The 22,896-nt window shown below is 55.8% G+C and overlaps 1 protein-coding gene across 1 annotated transcript; it reads right to left on the bottom strand.

Annotated features, from left to right (window-relative positions):
• Positions 1-4,969: 4,969 nt before the first annotated feature.
• CTSD (cathepsin D) lies at positions 4,970-19,665 on the bottom strand. The gene is made up of 9 exons (XM_026076419.1): positions 19,536-19,665; positions 19,269-19,425; positions 17,760-17,883; positions 15,393-15,511; positions 12,338-12,537; positions 10,753-10,875; positions 9,292-9,436; positions 8,678-8,776; positions 4,970-8,002 (listed from the first exon to the last, which is right to left on the bottom strand). Exons 1-9 carry the CDS (start codon positions 19,610-19,612, stop codon positions 7,841-7,843), a joined length of 1,206 nt encoding a protein of 401 aa, XP_025932204.1. The 5' UTR covers positions 19,613-19,665; the 3' UTR covers positions 4,970-7,840.
• Between the last annotated feature and the right edge of the window lie 3,231 nt (positions 19,666-22,896).

The raw sequence follows: 22,896 nt of genomic DNA, 5'->3' as shown, positions 1-22,896 counted from the left end.
GCTGCGGCGTTGGGGACGTGAGGACGAGCTGTGTCACCTTGCCGTGGCAGAGCCTGGCACGGCGCAGGTGGGCTTGAGACAGCAGCAGGTTGTGCTGGGGCGCTGGGGAGGGAGAGCAGATCAATCTCACCATTGCAGGAGAACCCATAGCAGAGCAGTCACGGAAGTGGCCTGATAAGATTCATAAATATGTTAGATAAATTAAAAGTTCATGAGAACAGTACCTGCAGGGGAAGGAAAATCCTCTATAAATGCTTTCAGCCTACCAACAAAGTGCTGAGTTAAGAAATAATAATTGTAATTTACCTGGCTATGTGCAAGCAGGTTTGACTCTGGGATGGTGGCATCCACAGAGTTTATTCTCACAGGTCAGTATGTGGTGAGGGGACTTTTCGCGCTCCCAGGCTATAAGGTGTCTAGTTTGCACCATGCTGCTTTGGTCCCTTTGAAGGCGTCTGTGGTGGTTAAAAAGGGGAACATGTCTTTTGGTTAGGGATTTAGCACTGCCAGAGAGGTGCCAAAATAGAGAGGGTTTTGCTAGTGCTACGTTTGTCTGTGACAAGACTGAGGTCTCTCTCCAAGAAGCTGTTAAGGAACATAGACAGCTATGGGATGAGAGCAGCAGTCTCCTGGGATTAAGATGTTTGCAGGAGAGGCAGAAAAAAATATGTTGAACTGCGGAGCTGGAAGCTATGGTCAGCTATCGTCAGCTTATCTGGAGGGCTTTGCTAAACCTGGGAAGCCCATGGCTCTGTGGAGAGGCTTCTTCCAGGCTCAGAAGGAGCAATTAAACCCCTTTTATGCAGGGAGGTTGCTGTCATCCATGGGAGCTACTGCCCAAAGCAAGGCTTGATCCCGGGGAGGCCCTGTGGTTGAGAGGACTCAGAGGTCACAAACGTGGTGACTGGGAAACCGCATGTGTTGAAGGCAGAAGCCGGCAGAGAAGCCAACATGCAGAGAAGCAGCTGTGACTATGCCCTGGGGGCGGCAGAGCCGCAAAGATCCCCAGGACACTGTGCCTGGAGGGGCAGGTTGAGAAACAGGAATCAGACAGTTGTTTTGTTCCTAACCAAGCTATTTGTTCCTGCTGTCCTCAGGGAAAAGGGATGCTGTGTATATACCTTGTAAATAAGCGAGATTGCACTGAATTTCTTATTGTGCTATTAATTCTCCTCCTAAAGGCAATGTATTTGCAAGGTCCCAGGTATTGGCTAAGCACTCAAGGCCCTAGAAAAAAAAGTCCATCTTCAACACAATGAAAAATTGTCAGTGAGGAACCATGAAGTCCCATGCAAAGATCAGTATCTTTAATAGTCACTAATGAACTGGAAAATAAGTTAAACAATGAAGTGAAAATATAAGCAGCTGATGCACATTTATTTAGTGTAACGTAACCCAGAGAAGGCTGTGGGTGACTTCACAGAAGCCAAAGCCAGGTGACTAAGTGACATGACTTTAGCAAGTATGAGCATCAGTGTTGATCAGAGGGATGAAATGAAGGGCTAGAGCTTCCTGTAACCTGCTGAGAGCCAACAGGATATCCCGCTATTCTCAAATTCCCTTCATGGCATTCCCCTGAGGCATGTGGTACTGCTGGTGTTTGGGAAGAAGATACTAGCCTGGATGGGCACAACCCCATCTGGTTCTTGTATCCTCCTGGTGATAGGTTCAAACAACAGGTCTGCATCAACCAAAGATCAACATGTCATTTATTTGTCTTGTGAAAGCTGTGTATGTAGAACTGCCTGTCTTCATACGTCAAATGGGGATGGAGGGTAAGGAGAGAAAAACAGAGGTCTAAAAGGGGATTGGGGAAGGGAGGAGTAGAGAGCAGGGTGGTGTAGAGGATCGTGAGACCAACATGACTTTGCTTTGGAAACTGAGGATAGAGAAGTGGGATGGGGGCTAAAGGGTGTGGAGAGACTGGAACAGAGACGGAGAGGAAACTGAGAGAGAAATACCATGCAAGGGGAAAAAAAACAAGACCGTAGAGTAGGTCCTGTCCCAGTTCGTTCATGGGAGAGAGAGCAAGAAAACTAATTAACTGAAAGGTGAAAAAGGTTTCTTGAGAAGAGCAGAAAAAAGAAAAATTCTGAAATAAAATCTGAGGCAGAGAAACAAAATGGATGGAGCAAGAGGAATAAAGGAAAAGAAGAGAGTGAAGGTGAAGGTGGACCTTGCCTCTCTGTTTGAAACACCAGAGCACGTCTGCTCTCCCCCGATGCTGGCTCTGCAGGAGGAGGCTCAGGAGGGATCCTCTGGCCATCCTTTTGTGCCAACTCTCGAACAGCCCCAGTAGGCGATGGAGAAATACCTCCTAGATCCTTCAGCCCTTTTTGGTGTGACTGGAAAGCTGCTCCAGGCACCCTGCGGACACTGGGTAGTCCCCACTGTGGCTAGGGAAAGGCAGTTTGAGGTCGTATCCCAGAGGTGGGCGCCTTTCCTGACTTAAGTAGGACTGAAAGGTCAATGAAGTTGGATGGCCGTTTTTCTGTTCTGTGGGTACCGGATCAGGCCTACAGCTTCCAGAGCACTTTGGGGTCTTTTTTATGGTTGGTAATTCATCATCTTTCTTAATGCTAAGTATAAGCTATGAAAGGTTTATTATCTTGGAACACAGTGTCTTATATGCAGCATCATCAGTTCAAAAAGCCTTCACATGGCCCTTCAAAATTAGTGAATTAGCTTAAAAAAATGACACTAAGAACAACACAAAACAACATTCTGCATTATTTTAATGCTCCTCCTGTTTTTTACAGGTCACATGTTCAAGCCCACAACCAGGAGGGCTAGGAATACTTTCTTTTCAAAGAAAAGCTGCAATGAATGTAAATAATTGTTTGTATTACTGTGACATCAAGGCCCACATCCCATTGTGCTAAGGGACAAACAGAACAGAAAGGTGCTTCCTGCCCCAGAGAAATTCTCTTGTAAACTTGTTAGAGATGTGCGGGCTGTAACATAACCAAATATTGTAAGACCTGTGAGAAAATCTTCCATCTCAAATCCTACCTCAGTTCTCTGGAAAAATATCACAACAACCTGCCCCTATCTTTTATTATGGAGAAAGCCTACAACCACCTGAATAGGTTTTCCTCTCACCCCTGAGTGGGTGTTAAACTCCCTAAGCAGTAAGGTGGTCTGAAGTTTGGAAGGGTAAGTCCCATCTCCCCACTTTCTTCTGATTTCTCTCTCCTGTCCTCTAGCTTTTAGTCTGCACTCCACTTCTTCTCCCTCCCAAAGGAACCTAAAAATAAATAAATCAAAGAAAGAGCGGAAAAAGCCATCAACCCCCAAACAAAGTGCTCAGTCATTCATGGTTAGTAAAAATAGTTTCCAAAAGCAACAAATTGCTGCACCAACCAGATTAGCATGTTATTTCCATAAACAAGGGGTCTAATCCTCCCTCTGCGTGTGTCCTGGTGTAAGAGCCCTGGTGTGGGTAGGTCCTTGTCTGAACAAGCTTTTGGCAAATCACTGATGAGACCTAGAGCGGAGTCGGTTGGAGAAGGATCAGACCCATGAAGACAGCCTTGGGGATCAGCGCCAGACACCCTACTGCTCAGAGGGAGTTGTAATGAAAATGTTTATCTTCTTTGCATTAGTGGAGAAATTTAATAAGGAGTAAGTTATCAAATTGTCAAGTGAAGGGAGTTCTGCAGAGACAATGCAGTAAATGGGAGGGGTGGGAGACGCAGGAGGGAAAGGGGACATCATGTCATACCGAACATTTGCCGGGGCAAGGGCTGAACAAGATAATGAGGGGCCAAGTGCAGGCTGCTCATGAGGTCAGATCCACTCCACTCCCTGGTGAGCAGGACCCTGGAAAAACAGACAGAAGAGCCTGGCTCTTGGCTTCTCCAGCTCTTGACCAAGATTAAGCCTGCAATTGTTCCTGTTGAGATGCAACGTTCAATACTCGTGGTGTGATTAAAGGTTTAGGCATGATCTCCAAAGCAGAAACAATGTCCTCATATTTATATCAATAAACATTTGGCAACATGTTCTCCCCTTGGGCTATTGAGGAATGGTGGGCAGCAGGACTGGTTTTCAGAAGCCAGCCAGGCCTTTTGGGTATATATACCTCTTTAACTTGGGAGAGCAGATGACTGTGGTGTTAAGACAACCTGGGGGAATAGAGACTTGAGACACGYCAGTGCGGAACCTGTTGAGCTCTCTGAGTCCTTAGATCCACACTCATAGAATAGGATGGGATTTTGCTCTGCCTGCCTTGCTTATATAAGATGATATTCTTTTCCAAGTAGGGATTAGCTCTTATCATGCATTTGTACAGCACCTGGCACATAGGGCTTTCATTCTGCGCTGGAGTCTCTAGCTCCATAAACATCAGAGTCAGCAGCTCTAGGACTAAAAATGAGACAGCCAGGCAATAGGGATGGACTTTTCACACATTTTGAAAAACAATTGTGCTCTTCATCACCAGGCTCTGACAGTATAAATCCCATGTCCCAGGTGGTTTAACGGTGCTGTGGAAACAAGGGCAGGGCTGGAATTAGAAACTGGAGTCCCACTTTGGCCACTACAGGAACACTTCACGTCCCAAGTCCACCACAAACTCGTTCTAACTGGCTCAGATGATCAGGAGACACCGCAATTACCCTGTTAGAGGACTATTTTCCACAGCACTTGGCCAGCAAGAAGAGGCTTTGGCTAGCAGGGATGTTCGGAGCACCTACTGGGCCAGGTTGTGTTGGGTCAGCCAGGTGAAGCTGTCACGTTGTCTTGCAGATGCTGGGTTGTTTTAATAAATTGAAAAAGAGAAACCTGAAAGCCTCCCAGCATGCTTCGTTATCAGCGAGCAGGGAAGTAGCCCTTCCGAAACGCGCACAATTGCACCCGAGTCAGCTACCAGACAACGCAAAACCAACAGGTCTGAGGGACACAGGCCCTTAACACAGAGGAGGAGTTGGGCAATTTCAAACTGCTTAAAAAAAGACCACTCTTGGAATAAGGGGGAAAATACTGTATTTTTTTTTCAATTTTCTATAATGAGACAGTAATTCTGACAGCAAATTAGATTAAAAAAAATCACACAGTTAGAGTTCGGTTTAAAAATGCACATAAAACAACAAGAGGAGGAGACCAATTTGGTGAAGTCGCAAATGTGGTTACATCAAAATAAACTGTTCCTCCAGCCTACCCTAAGATATGCCATTTAGGGCATCATTTGGGGCCATATTCTTTCCTCAGACAGAAGTGTCCTGCCTGCCTGAGGACAGAAATCAGCCCAGCATTAGGTTACCGCAAAGAGGCTACAACATATACAGCATAAGGCATTGTACGTTCAGCAGAACTGCTGTAGGATGGCTTGTTCTTAGGCTACACTGTACATCCTGCCAGGGGTTAAATCTGATGCAGAACATATTCAAAACCCGCAGTCAGCTCCATGTCAGGCCATCCTCCATATCAAGTCTTGATTAACAGGTACCTGAGAAATTGTCTCTGTCTCAGTAACTATGCTGGATAAACCCTGCAGCTGTGGGAGGATTTAGCAGAACTTTGAAGAGCTTTGGGCATTTAATCAATTTGAAAACTGAGTTCTCTGGAGAGGTGCTGAGCATCTGCGTTTGATTTTTTTCGGTAACATGCTACTGTTCTCTAGCCAGATCCCTAGTCTGCAACAGATGCCTTTAGGCTTCCAAATGCAAGGTTGCAGGTGAAGACTATGAACAGGCAGAAGGTGGCTTTGGGAGCAGCAGATTTATCATGCCCGGGGTTGCATGGGAGAATGCACAGATTAGAAGTGTCTTCAGGCCCATCCCTACTGGCCAAGCCAGACCCCTCCAAGGGATGAGTAATGGTAATAACATCAAACTGATGAGCTGCACAGGATGGGGAAAGGGGACATTTGCAGACTGTCTGCTCGCTGTCCTCAGCTGTCCTCTCACAGCTCACCTGGAATCCTCTTTCCCGCCATGCCCCTAACGCTCATGGTGGATTTTGTGTTGAGGATGATGCATATGTATGTACTTTACTGTGATTAACCATTTATTCACTCATTGCCCCAAACACCTTTTCCAGAAACTTTCTTGACTCCACTAAAATTGCTGGCAGTATTCACACTGAATTTTGGGGAGCCAGGATTTTACTGGTTATTTTGCCCTGTCTGGGGTCATGGCTGGTAATGATCTGGTTCTCTTGCTACCTGTAGCTTTGTTGCTCATGGGCTGCCACTCCCTAACCCCAGGACCTGATCCAAAGTGTTGGAAATCAACGGGAATCTCTACAGTCTCTCCCTGAGAGCCTTGGAAAACACTCTCTTCTGCTTTCCAGCATTGCTTAAAACTCACTTTATCCTCCTTCCAGCTACTGTTGTCTCCTTGCTGCCCCAGCGTATGTCTACCGATTCCAGCCCAGTGAAGTGGACGGCTCCATACACATAGGTCTTGGCTCTCCAGGAGCAAAATGCAGATCTGTAAGCACAGCTAAATCCTTCAGCTACAAACTCTCCAAAGCAGGCAATGTGCCTCACTCCTTCTGTAACATACGATGCAAATGAACAGAGCTCTCACCAAAGTTAATAAAATAGAAACTATAGTACAATGTAAGGAGGATATTGGAGGTGAGCTGGGTTTCAGGACTGGGAAGCGGTGAAAGGAGAGCAAATGAAAATTCAGAAGCCTCCATGGTACCCTCCTGCCTGGAAGACTTGCTGACTCGGTTCTGTCAATTGTCTCTTGAGTTTTGAGCAATTCAAAACACTATGAATAATATTTCTAAAAGCTCTTATGTGACCTACAAACAACTAGATATCATTGATTTAATCAATGTGATTTAGGCTTGTAGACCACTTAGTTGCTTTGGGAAACATTATGTTCAACTCACCAACTCCAGATGAGGTTAGAAAGTTCTGAGGTTTGGGAAAACTGGGAGAAGTTTGCCAAACTCAAGAGCATTTATATTAACTCTGTCTTTGCTCAAACTGGTTTGCTCAGCCCTAAGCTTAAAGCTGGGCCTTTGTGGACATGAATTCAAGCAACTTCTATTAAATCCTACTGTAACCCCCTTTGTATTCTTACTCCATGAAGAGTCCTACTGGCTGGAGCCCCCCAGAGAATCGCTGCCCCGATAGGTCTGTGAGACACTCAGACCAGGCATGGTTAGATCACGCCTCAAGCTCTCACTAGGGTTGTCACAACACAAAAACACACAACCAGAGCCTTTGGACTTTAAAACTTCCCTTGTGCACTCTTCAAGATCCCCCTCAGCTCCAGCCTGGAAAGTACTCTCCCAGGACTAAGCTAGCGCAAATTCATTGAGAAGTGATTTAGCGATTGCTGCCTCACCAGTCTCAGAGGAGTCATCAAGATGAACTCTCTACCCCTCCCACTCCCCCACTTCATCAGTGAAAAAGAGGAAGAAATAAAAAACGTGCAGGATAGTCTTTCCCTTCCCTCTCCCCCAGCGCAGAAGCCCAAACCCAAGAGCACCCGCACAGCTTCTCTGCAGGAAGAGTGGCATTGCTGGATGGCTCCAGCAAGCTGCCTCTTCAGTAATGAGACCAGTGCTGGGAGACATGAGAGGGCATTGCTCAACTTTGAGAATCAATATTAAAAACAAATACTGGAAGATCTAATTGTAAAGCAAGGAGCTACTCTAGCTGGAGTTGTCAACTAGAGCTGTCCCAGCACCACTTACTCAACAGAGGGGAAAAAGTAGCTAGCAGGGCACTAACAATGATTATTTTCCTTGTAAATTTAAATCTAGCTCCATTTCTTTTTTTCTTCCTCACTGGGTTTCTAATCCTGGTAATCATTCTCTACAGTTCCCGTGTGTGTGTAAGTGTGTGTGTGTGGCAGAGGCAGCGTGGGTCAGGCGCTTAGACGCATTTGGCAAAGCCAACAGAGTTGTTATCACGGTCAAAGACGGTGTAGTAGGGACCAATGAAGACATCGCCCAGGATCCAGAGTGGGCCCCCGGGGGGTGGGATATCCAGGCCTGAAAACCCACTCAGGCAGATGGTCTCCCCCTGTGCAGAAATCTAGAGAGAAGAGTGAGCGGTTTAGTCAAAGCAGGTCCCCACCTCCCCTCAACCTCACGGGCCCTGGAATAACACCTGCCAATGCTGGCTGTTTCAGGCTCTCAGCCTGTGATCTGCAGCTTGCAAAAGCTTGCAAAAGCTGTGAAAAATAAGCAACTCCCAACTCTCCATTCCCATAAAACCAAACCTAGCTCCCCCACCAAGAACCCTTATGCACATGATCCTTGCTAGCAAAACATCAAGTAAAACTGCACATATTCATAAACATCCCAGGCCCTGCTGCTCTAAATTAGAGCCACTGTTGAAAATCTGCAGAAGGTGGTCCATGGAAGTTGATTCTGCCCTACAACATCTGATGGCTTAAGGGCTGGCCTAAAGCTACCACCTACCCAAACCCAACAGAAAAGGGCCTACAGTAGGGCATAATGTTTGTAGAAAACCATGCAACTGCCTGCCCTTTTTTCCTTCCCCACCCCCTTTTTTCCCCCGTGAGCAGAGAGCATCGCTCAGGGTGTCCTGTTATCACAATGCTTTGGTCGGGTTCCCTGGATCCAGCAGTCAGTGCCACCACGTTACCACCCCAGTCCTTCTGGCTCTTTCTCAAGTGCCAGCTCCAGCCTTGCTTTCATCACTCTTGTGTCATGGATTTCATGACAAAAGCTGCCCTGGACTCACCTTGAAGACATACTGCTCTCCAGTGAGCTGGTAGGGCTTCCCTCCTAGTGTGAGCGTGACCGCAGGCAGAGAGGACACCTTGTCGCAGGGGATCACGTACTGCAATGGAAACAATAACAGTAAGGACCTTGGCTGCGGCTTCCTCCAGAGATGGGCAGCAGAGGGGAGCCAAAGCCTCCCGAAGCTTGTGGGATCRGATCTCCCGCTTGTCCCAGCTGGCCGCGAAGGAGTGCAGGGAGGGTACATCCCTCCATCCCGTTTTGTCAGTAGCCACGGTGGCCAGCGTTCAGCCGGGACTGARGCTCTCACGGTTCAAGGGGCTCTAATTTCTCCATGGCAACTCGCTCCTCCCATGCCCAGCAGCAGGTCAGCGCTGAATGCATGGACGGCAGGGCTGGGTGGACAGACAGGGCAGCGCGAGGCCCGGTAGCAGCCTCAAACTCTTTGGCCCGGGGGAGCTGTGTTTCATAGCACCATCCGAGACGCAGCTTGAGGGCACAAGCAAGGCAGTGAACGCTACGTGGGATCAGAGATGGAGGGGACTTGGTCCCTGTTTCGCAGGGGGCTTTTCCAGGAGCGCGGCAGCTGGAGACGCTTTCCCAGCCCGGCCTCACCTGGCCTTTGATGAGAGGCTTAGCGCCGATGGCCTTCTGCAGCTCCTTCACTTCCTTCGTGGGGCCGGTGATGAGTGAGGTGCCCGTATCCACGATGGCCTCGCAGCCCCCTTTGCACAGGGTCAGCCCGTTGGCGACGTCCACCCTAGGGAAAGGTCGGCAGGCAGAAGTCAGCCCTTTGGTCCGTCAGGGCGAYGGCTAGGGATGGGAAGCAAAGGGTGGGAACGGAGCCCGGGCAGCGTATGGGCACACGAGGGAGGGCTGCGTCAGGACCCGGTGCAGGGCGGGCGAGAACGCTCGCTCGGAAATCCTGACGCAGCATGGACTGGGTTTCTTTTCTCCAGCGCGCACAGTCCSTCCGGCTCTGCACAAAGCCCTCACGTGCCCGAGTTGAACGGGTGCCTTGCTGGATTACTGTGTTGCTCCAGGCAGCCCGGACTGCTCTCTTTGTGTCCTGCTGTCCTATTTGCACTCTGGAGCAAGTACCACTGCTAACGGGCAGCGGGTGAGCAAACAGCGATGCATTAAGGGCTCATATGACCTGGTGATTCTCGCAGGGGGTTATGCAGCAGCCTGTACTGCTGCGGAAAGCAAAGGGTTAAAGGGCTGGTGTGACAGCTTTGGGGCTGAGGATGAGGATGGAATTTGCGTACATTAAAGAGCCAAGACAGGAGCTGCCTGGCTTCTTCACCCAAACTGCATTTCACAGCAGTGTGGACAGATAAAGCCTTCCAGCCAAGCGGCTCGGCACGCTTTGCCAGCRCTGCATGACTTGGGGAAGATGAGAACGAAAACCGTGCACTGGGGAGGGCTCAGGAAAATGACACACTGATCACAGGCTGCTTTTAAGTTCCCATCACGTGGGAGAGCTCAGAATAGACCGTGGGGCTCCCAGGCTAGCAGCAGCCCTCCGCTCAGACCGCTCAATCACGCTCATTCTCCTTCCCTCGGCCTCAACAATGCGCCGTGATTGCTGCGCCGTGTCCTTCAGCCAAGGGCTGAGGTCCTGGGGCCTCACTCTGCCCCTCCTGAGCTGCAAGCAGCCCCGGAGGATGCCTGAGCACAGCGATCTGCCTAGCTCAGTCCCTGCTGAGAGAGGCAAAGCTGGGGCTTAATCCTAGGGGTTTGCCCCGCTTGCAGGAAGGACGGGCTGCAGTTYTTCCCTGCTTTGCAAGGGCGCAGCATGCATTTTCATGGGCCAAACTGTAAACAAGAGAAAAGGATTTTGCAGAACATCGCCTGCTGTTTCCTGCCTCCCCTCACTTTCCAGGGACAAATGACCGAGCTGTAGGGTGGGATTTTAATCTGCTTTTTTGGCCTGGCTCTGTTGCAGGAGGCAGAGCTCTGGAGCRCAGACAGTTCCCCTTTGGGGAGGCTCTCGCCTCAGCCCCGGGCATGACTGACGTAGGGCTGTCCGCACACGTGTCTGCAAGGGTGTAGTGAGACGGAGGGGGTACTTACGCGTCCATGTGGACCTGCCAGTAGGCTTTGCGTGTGACGTTCACCCAGCTGAAGTCACCGCTGTAATACTTGGGGTCAGTCCCTCCCAGGAGCAGCTCCCCACCAGGCTGAGCTGTGGGGTCCCTGAAAGAAGACCAAACCTGTTAATGTCAGGGYGAGAATAAGCCCCGCGCATGCCCTAAGGATTCCTGGTGCACAGAAACACATGCGGGGATGGTGTGGGGAAGCGCAGCATTGGTAGCACTGGATCCAGAAAACTGACACTGCACCGTAACATATCAGTGAAAGGGGGAGACACCGCGAATTAGGCTGGGGAGGGGAAAGGGAAGCTGGAAGGCTTCAGCTCGGCCAAAACATCCTGCAGCTTTTCACCTGASACTTGTGCATGGAGACCTGGACCAACTCACTGCAGCGATGGARGTGGCAAAGGGAGGCTGAGAACTGAGCAGTGATGCCCGGCCCCCCAGATAACGCCCTTCCATCAGCTCATAACYAGCACCCGCATGGGGCTGGACATGGCTGATAGCGTGAAAGGTTATCTGTGCCCGGCTCTGTCACAGCCACCAGCCGCAGAGCCGAATCCTCAAGGTTACCCTAAGATAAAAGATTGCTGCCGAGCAGATGGGAAGAAATATGGTGAGGGGGGAGGGCTGGCTTTTTAGCTGCCGGAAGCAACGGTCTCTGCCCTCCCCCTCCAAGATGTGCTACTTTTCAGCCAGAAGTAGTTCAGCATCTCCCCGCTGTGCCCGGAGGGTGCTCGGGATGCCGGGGCTGAGTAGCAGCGGGTGGGAAGGTGCTACGAGTAGCACCCTGGGTGGGTGAGGGAGCATCAACCATCATCAGCAGTGGCTGGCACGGCGCAGGCTTGCCTGTGAGATGGCAACGGTGTGGGCCATGTGGCGTGTGGATTTTGGGGCTGTGTTTACCCCACTAACAGGACTCCATTAGCAGCACCTGATCTCATGATCACAGCACTCTTTATTTTCATTTCTCTTTCCTCTGGAAACATCTTCCCTCTCTTCAACAGCTAAGAAATCTGGTAGCAAATCTAGCCAGTTTCACTTTTATCAGCGAAACGGCTGCATTTCTGCATGACCTTTGCCTACTTCAAACCAATAAAGAGAAGAGAATTTGGCCGAACTGCTCCAGTAAGGAGACCGTGTTGAGACCTCTCCAACAGCACTGGCCTGGGCAAAGTTACTCGCCGCTAGGCCTCCTGCTTAGCCTATACCAGTGACTGGGTACCGGGCATATGTGGATGCTACACATCCTCCGGTGCCACCAAGATGACCTCCCTGGAGGATACGGCTGGGGKGACTCCTGGGGAAGCAACTGGTACAGTGACAAACGCATTGTCCCCAGGTGACAAAAGGCCACCTCCTCCAAGGGTGTAAATCAGCACTAAGAATTGAGCTGTACTGACTTCCCCACACTGAGGACCTGGCCAGAGGACTGAGATAGCAGGTTAGTGCAGAAAGCAGATGGTCCCAGCCAGCAGAAGATGGCTAGAGGCGAGTGGAAAGCAGAAACGCCCACCTGGGCTTGCCCTCGCCATAGAGCTGCTCCCCACCAAACCCCAMGCTACCTGTTCAGGTAGAAGGAGAAGATGTTTTTCTCAATCAGCTTCTGCTGCATGATGTTATCGAAGAAAGGGGTGACCTTGTCCACAGAGATCTTTGGGAACGCCATGCCCAGGATGCCATCGAACTTGGCAGCAATGAAGGTGATGCCTGGCTGCTTCACGGCCTCCCCAAATATCTGGTTCTTGATTTTCAAGTTACCCAGCTGAGGGGAGGAAAAGGAAAAACAAGTCGTAAGGAAAACTGGAGTGGAAAACAGGATCTCGGTGAGTGCAGGCTGTAGTATGTCTCGCACAGGCACACTCCTGCTGGCTTTGGCCTGGACATTCGTATGGGGCTGTGAAACCCAAACATGCTTGTGCCACCTCTCCTGGAAGAACAGGCCACCCTAGACACCCACCAGCATCTCCTACCACCACGTTATTTCCTAGTGCATCCTTTTCTTCCAGTCTGAGCCGCTTGTTTTACTTCTTTAATCCTGAACAAATTCTTCCCACTTTCTCCCTACACTGGACATCCAACTTCTCTCCCTGCATCCTACCTCCTCGCGTGCTGCACATGTAACCAGTCAGGACCACAGATTCCTCCCACCCCCCCCCACGGCCCTGCAATCTCCCCTATAGCAGGATATTCCTCCCTTTCCGGAAGAGATACCAGCTCATGGAGATCTCGGGGGGGTGAGGGGAAGACCCAGCCATGAAAGTGAGGTTAGGCCTGGAGCACAAAAATAGTAATGGCAGTAATGTGAATGCAAAGGTCACCTCTCCCGCCAAACATTAGAAGGACTGATGTCCGCTGTTGGAAAGCTGAAACGCCTTGCTTTCCAGCAGGCAGAGCGCAAGGGCAGATCCCCAGCTCTCCCGAAGGGCTGGCTAAGTGAGGACTTGTCTGCTGGCCCCCGTCTCTAGCAGTTCACAAGGTTTCAGAGCGTCAGGTTCACCACAGGCAATTTTAGCACGGGCACTAGGATGATTTCAGCCTCTCCGACTCCAGCTAACGGCCCCGCAGCAAACTGGGCTGGACTGAAAAGCTCGGCGTCTCGTGACGGCCGTCCGACCTGACGGCAGATAACGATCCCTGTAAATGACTAATATCCCCGCGGGGCTGGACAGTGCTCTGTGCAAGGCTGCGTGTGCGACTGGCCAAGCGCAGGGCAGGCGGCGCTGACTTTAATGGTAACTACGCTTTTCTCCCCAAAATGGTAATTTAGCCTTGTGAAAGCTAAAAGCCACATGGCAGGATGTGGGGCAGCACTGCTCGGAGCAACACATCCGCTCGCAGGCACTTGGCGAGCGGCGGTTGTAAGGCACRAGTTTCCAAAGCAATCGCTCCACCCTCTCGGGGCAGCAGCGAAACACGCAGACGGCTCCTCACCCACCGCCAGAAACCGGCCGAGGCGCTGCTGCTCCTGCAGCAGAGGCAGGTTCGGAAAGGTCAATAAGGCTTTCAGTAAAAAAAAATAAATAAAAAGTCTGAATAATAAAACTGAGTGCCAGTTTTTTTTGAATGTTCCCCTGGTCCCACTTCCAGCCCGTGAAGGAGGCAAGTAACTGCCCGTGGATGCGGTSTCAGCGGGCTTGCTGGGACCTCGCCCACGTGTGCTCCTCCAGCACGAGGGCACCTGCGGGACTGAAGCCCCAGGGCATCTTTAGCAGAGCGCGGGTGCTGGGCTCCAGCTCCTTCACCTCCATCACTTAGCTGGCTCTTGCCCAGGCGCAAAGCGGCCGAAAATCATTACGGGTGGGTGGCTGTGCGGTGACCTCCTTGCGGTGCCGTGGGGCTGCCTCCCACGCTAGCGCCCGCAGCAGGACCGCAGGAGCCCAAAGGCAGCCTGGAGGCGCGGGCGCCGCTGCAGGGAGCACACTGGCGAGGCAGCCGCTCTCCGGCCGTGCCGTCGCACGGCACTGGGGAGACGCCGTCAGGGCATCTCCTGCGTGGTGGACCCGCGACACAGGCGCCGGGCGGACTTCACCCTCAGCGGCCCAGCTCTCTGCTGGCGACCTCGCRGGGCATGCCCAGGGTCAGGCTTTGGTGAAGCGCTCAGGGATGCCCAAGATCGCAGATACAGCTGAGCCCGCTGCTCTCGGGAGGGCAAGCAGCGCCCAGGCAGCTCGGCGCTGCCGGGCGTTTGTGGTGCTCGTTTCTCAACAGGAGGAGAACGGATATTCAGCAGAAGCGCAGCACCCCCTCCAAAAAGCCAGCGCTGCCGGGCAGCGGGGCTGCGAGCGCAGAGCCCCTCTTGTGCCACCCGCCGCGCAGTCCCTGCCAGCGCCCGTCAGCGGGACGTCAGCGCTGTCACGGGCAGCTGTGGCTCTTCTCCCCCGGGCAGGCGCAGCTGGAAGGCTGGAGCCGAGACTGAGACCCTGCAGGCGGCTTCACGGTGTTTGCACTTCCAAACTACAGCAGATGCCTAGGGGAAGGAGGGCAGGAGCAGGCCCGGCAGTGGAAGCCTCTCGGTGTCCCAGCTTAAGGGCCCGGCGTGCCCTCAGCTCCTTTGCAACCTGCTCGGGATCCACGCGAGAGGTTTCTCCTGCCTCTGCCCAAACAGGAGCTGAACGCTACCGGCTCTGCGGGCTGCCAAGAGGCATTCCCACTCCCAGAGACAAGCCCAGGCACAAAATCCTCCCTCTGAGCCGCTGGGAAGCAGCGGAGAGCTAATTAGCAAGCAGGCATCACAGCGATAATTACCAAAAAAAAAAAAAAAAAGGCGCTGCAATTCTCCTTCCGACTCCCTTCAGTCGTCACATTAAGCTGGAGAGTGCCTAAACCCACCCACCCTTTCACAGGCAATAAAGCTGGCTGCTCGCCTCGCTGCCCGCTCCATCAGCGGAGGAGCTCTTTCCCGACYGAGCTGTAAAACGACTTGGGAGGATGGTTTTTCCTTTTTTTTGTTGCTGGGTTTTTCTAAGTGAAAGAATCAAAGAACTCGCAAAGCAAATGGGGTGAAATGAAACCGAAAGCGGCCCCAGGAGCTCAGTGGGCTGCAGGAGGCAGAGGGCAAAAACAGACCTAAAAAAGCTGGAGACAGTCCCTGCGGCTCCCCCCGGAGCTGTTACTAACCGTCACGGTGTCCTGGCTCAGGTACCCAGAGAGGCTCCCGGTTCCATAGTGGATGGCGAATTCAGTGCCGTTCTCCACGTAGGTGCTGGACTTRGAGGCGTCGTACTTGTGGTGCAACACTGCGGCCGAGGACGGGGACATGGGAGGACACACAACGTTAATGCGCGGCGTCGCACGCGGCACCAGCAGGAAAAAAAAGCGAGCAGAAAAATTAGCGCCGGAGAACCCGCCCTGCCTTTTATCTGCCAGACCGTCAACAACAGAACATAGCCTGCTGCTATCTGGAAACCGCAAGCAGGAATCCCTAGCGAGAGCGACTGGGCCAGCCTACTCACGCCGCTTGCCCGCTCCTCGCGGGGACGCGCAGGCACCCACAGGCAGAAGCACAGACGGGCCTCGCTCTGACTTCTGCCACGCCTGGCATGCTTTACGGAGCACTTCTAACGCGTGGGGAATCAGGCGCCGAGATCCCCCTTGGCAGGTAAATGGGATTTGGCCGCAGCATGTTAAGAGGCTAGAGCATACGTGGCTGGTATGTCAGGGTCCACCAGAGAGCAGGGAGTGACACGTCCTCGCAGCTGCCCCCACGCCATGGAGACCTGCGGTGGCTTTCAGCATGTCTGGACATGTGCATTTTCCCTTCACTATTTGATATTTTTCTTCCACTAAGGCCACAGTCATCTTTTTTTGCACATAGGTGGCCTGAAGCATTTTTCTTATATTTGCAGAAGAGAAGGGTTTCCCCCTCTTCCACGCTATTTTTCCCTCCGAAAGGCCGGGAATGACAGTACGCCCCCGGGTTTGTGGCCTGGCACAGCAGATACCTCCTCCGCAGATTTCTGCTAAGTCACGTGCAGGGCTCCAGAGGGCCTGCCGCTCGCTGAGCTAAGCAGGCGCCGAACCGGACAAAATCTAAGGACCTAGCATGCCGTACGGAGGCTGCATTGGCCGTGTAATTTGGGCCACGGTCCGGCAGCATTTTAGGCTCCCTGTACGCTTGTAAAATGAGCTCTGCAGAGCACAAGGAGCCGCTGGCGACTCGGGGGCCCTAAAGGCCGTGCTGAAAGCCCCTCGGTCGCGGCAGGTCCCACTGGCTGCAGAAATCAGCTGCCTCCTGGACAGCAGAGACCCCAGGACAGACCCGACCTGGCCCACACAAGCTCCAGCCTACACAGGGCCCGAATCTCATTGCATGTACCCAAAAGGCAGATCTGTCTCTGCCCAGGCTTCTCTGGACGCTACAAAGCCATACGGAAGAGGACCCGAGTCCCTGCTTCCTCCCTGTCCTTGATGGGCATTTTCAGCCACCCTTTTCTGGTTGCATTTGTGGCCTCCACCTGTTTCTCTGTTCTGCTTAAGCAGCACATCTGGCAGCTCTGAAATGGCATTTTGCCACGGCTGGGTTTGACACCTTCTACTATGGAGAGTTACTGTACAATAACATCACCGAGCAAAAAAAAAAAAAAAAGCATAATGCCAGCTGAGAAAAAAGTGTCTACCTGGTTCTTATTAATTATAAATCCATAAACACGCACGCACATGTGCAGCAATAAAACAGAAACTAGGACAGTTTATATCAGATCTGGCAAGACGCTATTTTTTTCTCACCGGCGTTGCGCAATGGGACAACAGCAGCGTCAGCCTATAATTTGGGGAGAAACGCCACAACGTACGGGATCGCTCATTGGCTCGTCCGCGGCTGCCTGGCTTGAGCCGTTCGGAAAGGTGTGAACTCGTGCATGCGGGGGTGATGCAAAGAGAGGAGAGGAGGGGAAAAGCAGGGAGGGGATAACGAAAGACGGGGCCGGACGCGGGAGGGCGGGAGCCTATTTCCAGCTCGGACGCTAAAGAGCCAAATAGCTGCCTCGGTTTCCCCTCTGGCAACGCAGGGATAAGGAAACTCGCCTCTTGTGGCGATGGGACRTGAGCCGGGAAGGCGGTTAGGGCTTGGGACCATTTCAAACCTCTCCTTATAGTTCATCTCCCTCTTCCAGGTGGATCATCAGGGTCTATGGGCTCATTATCCTCCTTTAGCCAAGGGCTTTATTTCCCCCTCAACCGAAGCACAAGCTGGAGCTCCAGCGAAGCAACGAAAACGCCTCTCGTGCCCCGTCTCTACCCGTAAATCCTTCCTCTCGCGGCGGGGAGCAGGGCAAGGCAAGGGACGGTCCCCCCTGGGCGGTGTCTCCGCCGAAATCCCTCTGTCCGGCTGTGACCCGGAGCAGCGGCGCAGCTGGAAGGGGCTCCGCGGGGACGGCGGGGGGCTTCCCGCGAAGGGGGGYGGCGGGGCTGGGCTTCAGCCCCCGCGCCGCAGGGAAGGCCGAGCTGCCGGGGGCCGCGGCGGGCGCCGGCGCCGGCACCACTTACGGCAGGCGATGTCCAGCAGGTGACAGTGCACGGACGGCACCCACAGGTTGGAGGAGCCGGTGTCGAAGACCACCGTGAACTTCTGCGGCGGGGTCCCGATGCCGATCTCGCCGTAATACTGCGCCTGCAAGGCAGTCGGAGGAGGGTGCCGTGAACAGAAGCGCCCGAAACAATAAAAAAAAGTGCCCAAATGATTAAAAAAAAAGGTTCTGGAAAGGAAGTTGCGAGCAGAAAGAGAAAAACTCCTTTCAGCTTCGGAAGGGAGAGCGTGGGTGGATTAGACACTCAGCAGCAGCCAAAAGCAGGGGTCAAGGGCAAAAATCTCTTAGGACCAACATCGCTGCTTCCTCCCCGGGCAGCTAGGCGAGGGCTGGCTCCCCGCTCCGGCGCCCGCGCTCCGCTCCCGGCCCGCTCCTCCGGGCAGAGGGAGGCTCTGAGCGACCCGCAAACCCTAATTACAGTGCGCGGGAAAAAGATAAACCGGGGAGGAGAAGCAAGACAGGTTTTTGCCGGGGAGGAATTTCGGGGCAGGAGGGTGGTAGAAGAGAAGGAGGAAGGTCTGCAGGCAGGAGCGCAGGCAGTGGCAGGGAAGAGGAGAAAGCGAGGAGGAAGCCAGGCCAAACACCTGCACGTTCATCGAGGCGCCCCGGGGAGAGCCGGCCGCCCCGCGAGGCCGCAGGGGAAGTGCTTGCCCCGCCGYGGGGAGGAGGCGCGCGGGGGATTTCTGTGCCGCCCGGCAGGCCGGCGCCCACCGCGCAGCGAGCGGGCAAGCACGGACGCTCCCAGGAGCTGGGATGAGGCAGGAAAGCTGCGGAGCTGGGTGTGCCGGGCACTCGGCTCTCGCGAGCTGGTGCAGCCTCCAGCCTTGGCCTTTACAAAATCCCCGTGTACTCAATTAAAAGGGGGGAAAAAAAAAAGAAAAAAGAAGAAAGCAGGATTATCAAAGCTGCCTGCTCTGAGCTCAAGTCCTGGGCGCTTAGCAGTTTTTAGGGGCTGCTCCCTGAGTAATTAATAATCGGCTGCAATTAACCGTGATGGGACAGCAGCAGTTGCTTCCAGTGGTTCTCTAACTATTGCTGGAGCTTGAAAATTAACCYGGCACACGGCTCCGGCACCGGGACGCGGGGCGACTCGCGGAGGGAGGCGCCTGCAGCCGCCTCCTCTGTCCGGAGGAGCCTGCGGCGGCGGCGCCGGGCAGCGTTCAAGGCCGGCAGAAGCGCCCAGCGCCCACCTGTTGCAGCGGCGGCCCCGGCATGCGGGGCGCGCGCTCCTCTCCCGCTCCCGATTTCCGCTCCTTAACGATCCTTGGAGCTGCCCTACCRTGACCCCAAAAACATCCTGCCACCAGAAGGCGAATTTCCACCTTGTCACCCGTGGTTGATTTGACCATCAAGGTCAAACCCCTACCGAGGAACGTGCGTCTTGGAGGACGCCCAAGCCCCCCAGTCTCCGGTTTCCTGTGTTTTGCCACCAAAAGCGGTGGGGGGGGGCACGGGGGGGGTTACTCACGTCCATGTAGTTTTTGAGGATCTCTGGGGTGGGCTCGGCCGCCCCGGCGAAGCCCAGCTTGTGCTTCAGAAACTGAGTCATGGCGTTGAGGTCGGGCACGTCGCTGCCCACCTCGCTGAGCACCCGCCGCATGGAGGGGAACTTGGTCAGCGGGATCCTGCGGGAGAGGAGGTCGGAGGCGGGATTCAGGCCAGCGGCTCCCGGCCGCTCCCTTCCCACCGCCCCCCCGTTTTAGGGGGAAAGGGGCCCGGCGGGACCCCCCCTCACCTGACGAGCGCGGCGGCGGGCCCCGTGGCGCAGGGCAGCAGCAGGAGGAGGAGGAGGAGGAGGCCGCGGGGCGCCATGGCGCGGCGGGATGCGGGATGCTGCGCGGGGACGCGGGATGCTGCGCGGGGACGCGGGGCGGGCCGGGGGCTCGCGCTGCTGCAGCCGGCGACGCCGCGACGCCCGGCCCTCGCCGCCGCCCCGGGGGTTTTTGAAGGAAGGGCTGAGCCGGGGCCCCTATCCAGAGGTTTTCGGGTCAGCTGACGGTCTAAAATTGCGACTCGGCGTCATGTGATCGGCGGGGCCGGGGCGGGGAAGCGCGCGGGGAACCCTTAACCCTGCGCCGGGACGGCTCCCAGCGCCGCCGGCCCCAGCCCGTGACTCAGCCGCCGGGAGGAGAGGAATAAACAATCAAAAAAATCACGAGGGTGCTTTGCACGCCCTGCTTTGCTTTTTTCCTTTGCGCTTTTTTTTCCCCCTCCCCCTTCCTCCCCCTTTCCAGGCTTTCAGGCTTCTCCCTGCAGACACCCAGCAAGGGGGGGCAGGGACGGACGGCGGGCGGCGGCCCAGCAAAACCCTGCAAAGCAGAGCCCCCCCCCCCAGCCCCGCTCTGCTTTGCAAAGGCCTTCCCGAAAAAAAGCCGCTGCTAGTCGCCCGGAAGCAGGCGCCGGAGACGGTGCAATTAGGCAAAATGGTTTATTAACACAACTGAGCAGCCAGCGACGCGGGCGAGGAGGCAGCACCACCTGAACACCCCCCCGCTCTTTAGGTGGAAACCGGTTTGCAGGGTTGGTTTTGGCCGCCGAGCACGGGGGGGGGTTGCAAAGGCGGATTCGGCCCCTTTGAAAGGCTGCCGGCGCCGCGGCGAGGGGACGGAGCTGATCTCCGGCCCCCATCGCCCCCCGCCAAAATGCCTGGCCGAGCTCTTGCAAAAACCGCGAGACAAGCCGAAAACGCCGGGAGGTCCGCGGCGGCCTTTCCTCCCCTTCGCCGCCCSGGCCTGCAGCCGGCCACCTCGCCGGGCTCGGGGCGTCGCGGCAGGCGCCCCGGCCCTCTCCGCGTCCGTGCGCCTGCCGGGGGCCGCRGGACGAGGGACCCCTCCGCGTCCGCCGCTCCTCCCTGCGCTCCCCCCCGGCCCCCTCCCGCGTCCCGCTGGGCTCCGCTCCCTCGCGCGACGCTGGCACGCGGGAGGCCCCGTCCGGCTTCGGCCGCGCATCGGAGCCGGCCTTTCGGGCTGCGCGAGGAGCCGGCACCRCGCCATTCCCGCCTGTGCCGAGCGCTGTTAGAGGGTTTCCCAGCCCCGACCGCGTCTCCCCTTCGCCACGAGCTGCTCCGCGTTGTCCCCGTTCCCCTGGCTTAAGCGGGCTGGGAACACACCGCTCGGGAAAGGAAATTTGGAGAGGAAAGGGTTGTGCAGCCGGGTTTCAAAACACCCCGGCGCTCCTCTTGGGGCGCGGGGGAAGCTGCTCCGCAGCGGCGGTCGTGCCGCCGGGTGGGGGTGGAGGTGGAGGTGGCGGCGGCGGCGGCGGCGGTCCCCGCTCGGGCCAGCCGAGCAGCACCCAGCGGCTCGCCCGGCTCGAGCCGGGGCGGGAGAAGGCCCGGGCGCCTGGCTCGGCAGGGGCTTTCCCCCCTCCGCCCCGGCTGCCCGGCACATCCCGGGGTTGCCGGCGCCCAGCGGTCGCCTATAAAGCAGCCAGGGCCGTGGTGCCGCCCGGATGAAACTGCCCTGTCCTGGGCTGCAGCCTGCGAGCGGAGCCACCCCGTGGAACCCGCTTTGCGGGCGGCAAGGCGCTTCCCGGAGGACGTTCCCGACGCCAGCCCCGGGCGGCACYGCGCCGCGCGTTTAACCCCTCTGGCTCTGGGGCGACGGTGCTGGGAAGCGGTGGCAAAAGGGAGGATTTAACCTTTCCCGCTTTTGAGGAAAAGGGGTTAGAGGGGGGGGGTAAAACGATCCGGTCGGAAGTGGGCAACTTTCGCGTTATGCGAATTTCCGCGGGGGTTTAGCTGCCGTAAAAAGCCCCTGGCGGAGGCTGCGAGGAGCTGTAAACCGCCCCGCCGACCCTCTCCCGAAACGCGGGCCGCGCTTCCAGCAGCGCCTCGGCCGCCGGCCCTTGTGGCGGCCACGGAGCGCCCCGGGCGCCGCCTGGCTCTCTCCAAAACCGCCGGCTTTGACAACGGAGCCGGGCGCCGCTCCGGAGCTGCTCCGCAGCCTCCCTGGCCGTTTGGGCTCGCTCGCCGCCGGCGCTGGCGGCCGGGCGCTTCAGGTACCGCGCCGGGCTGCCGCGGCTCTCCCGCCGGCACGGCCGTGCCGTGGGCGGGCGCCGGCGCGCCCCTGGCCCGTGTGGGGAGCCGGTCGCGGTTTTGCAAGCTGCGCTTCCCTGCGGGGGTTGTTCCCGGGCGGTGGGCGAGCGGCCGTAGGGAAGCCCAGAGGTGCTGCAAAACAGGATTTTTTTTACCGCAGTGGTAGCTACCGCCCCAAGTGCAGGCACCCCGTTTGCCCCCCGCTCTGATCTCCACCCGCCCGGCGAGGGCGTCGGGGGTTTTGCGGCCCCTAGCAGAGCTCCGGGCGAAGAAACCGTTCCCAGGCCTCGGCCGAGCGGGGCCGACGCACCGGCCAGGCGGGTGGCGAACAAGACGCGGCAGGTCTGGGCGCTGCCGGCGCGCGTGGGAGGCCTGCGAGCAAACGCGGAGCGCAGAGCGGCCACGCTTCGGGGCGCAGAATATTTAAAAACACGGTGACTCGGAGGCAGAGCTGATGCCGCCACGAAGCTCGTAGATGTGGCTAATTAGCAGAGCCGGATTCACCAGCTCCGGCTTCGGCGCTTTGGCGGTAACTTTTTCCCAGCGCAGTGCCAGGACCTCACCCACTCCCAACGCCATTTCCTGCACYGGTGGAAAATTCACACGAAAACTCATGCATTTGAGCGGCACCCTCGTGTCCCTAACTGCCCCGGGGCTCCCATGTCGCGTCCACGCAGCCCGCGAGGGGGGAAGAGCCTCGAAGGGCTGCCGGGTGCTGGGGAAAAGCGAGGGACGCGCCAGCCCTCCTTTTAGCCCGCTGGATTTTCTGCAGGGGCAGCGCACGGGCTTAGCCCTGCTCCTCTCTCCGGGGGCACCTGCCGGGCAAACCGCAAGGTCTGGCTTTCGCGGCGTCGCCGCCTCGGCCGAAGGGAAGCGCCGCACCGGGGCTGGGAGCGTTGCGCTGGGCGTGGGAACGTGCCTCATCCCGGCTGCGGCCGCAACCCGCCCCTCGGCTGGACGGTGGCTCTTCCTCGGGCGGCCCTCGCCCTGCTGAGCGGCGGCACGGCGGGGGGCGAGGGCGCCTGGCCGGCTGCGGCACGTGGCCTTGCCTCCTGCAGCCCCC

The sequence above is a fragment of the Apteryx rowi genome, unplaced genomic scaffold (assembly GCF_003343035.1).
Source record: "Apteryx rowi isolate R43461 unplaced genomic scaffold, aptRow1 scaffold_430, whole genome shotgun sequence".
NCBI lineage: Eukaryota > Metazoa > Chordata > Aves > Apterygiformes > Apterygidae > Apteryx > Apteryx rowi.
Note: the sequence above shows the minus strand (reverse complement) of the source record. Positions and strands in the feature narration are given on the sequence as shown.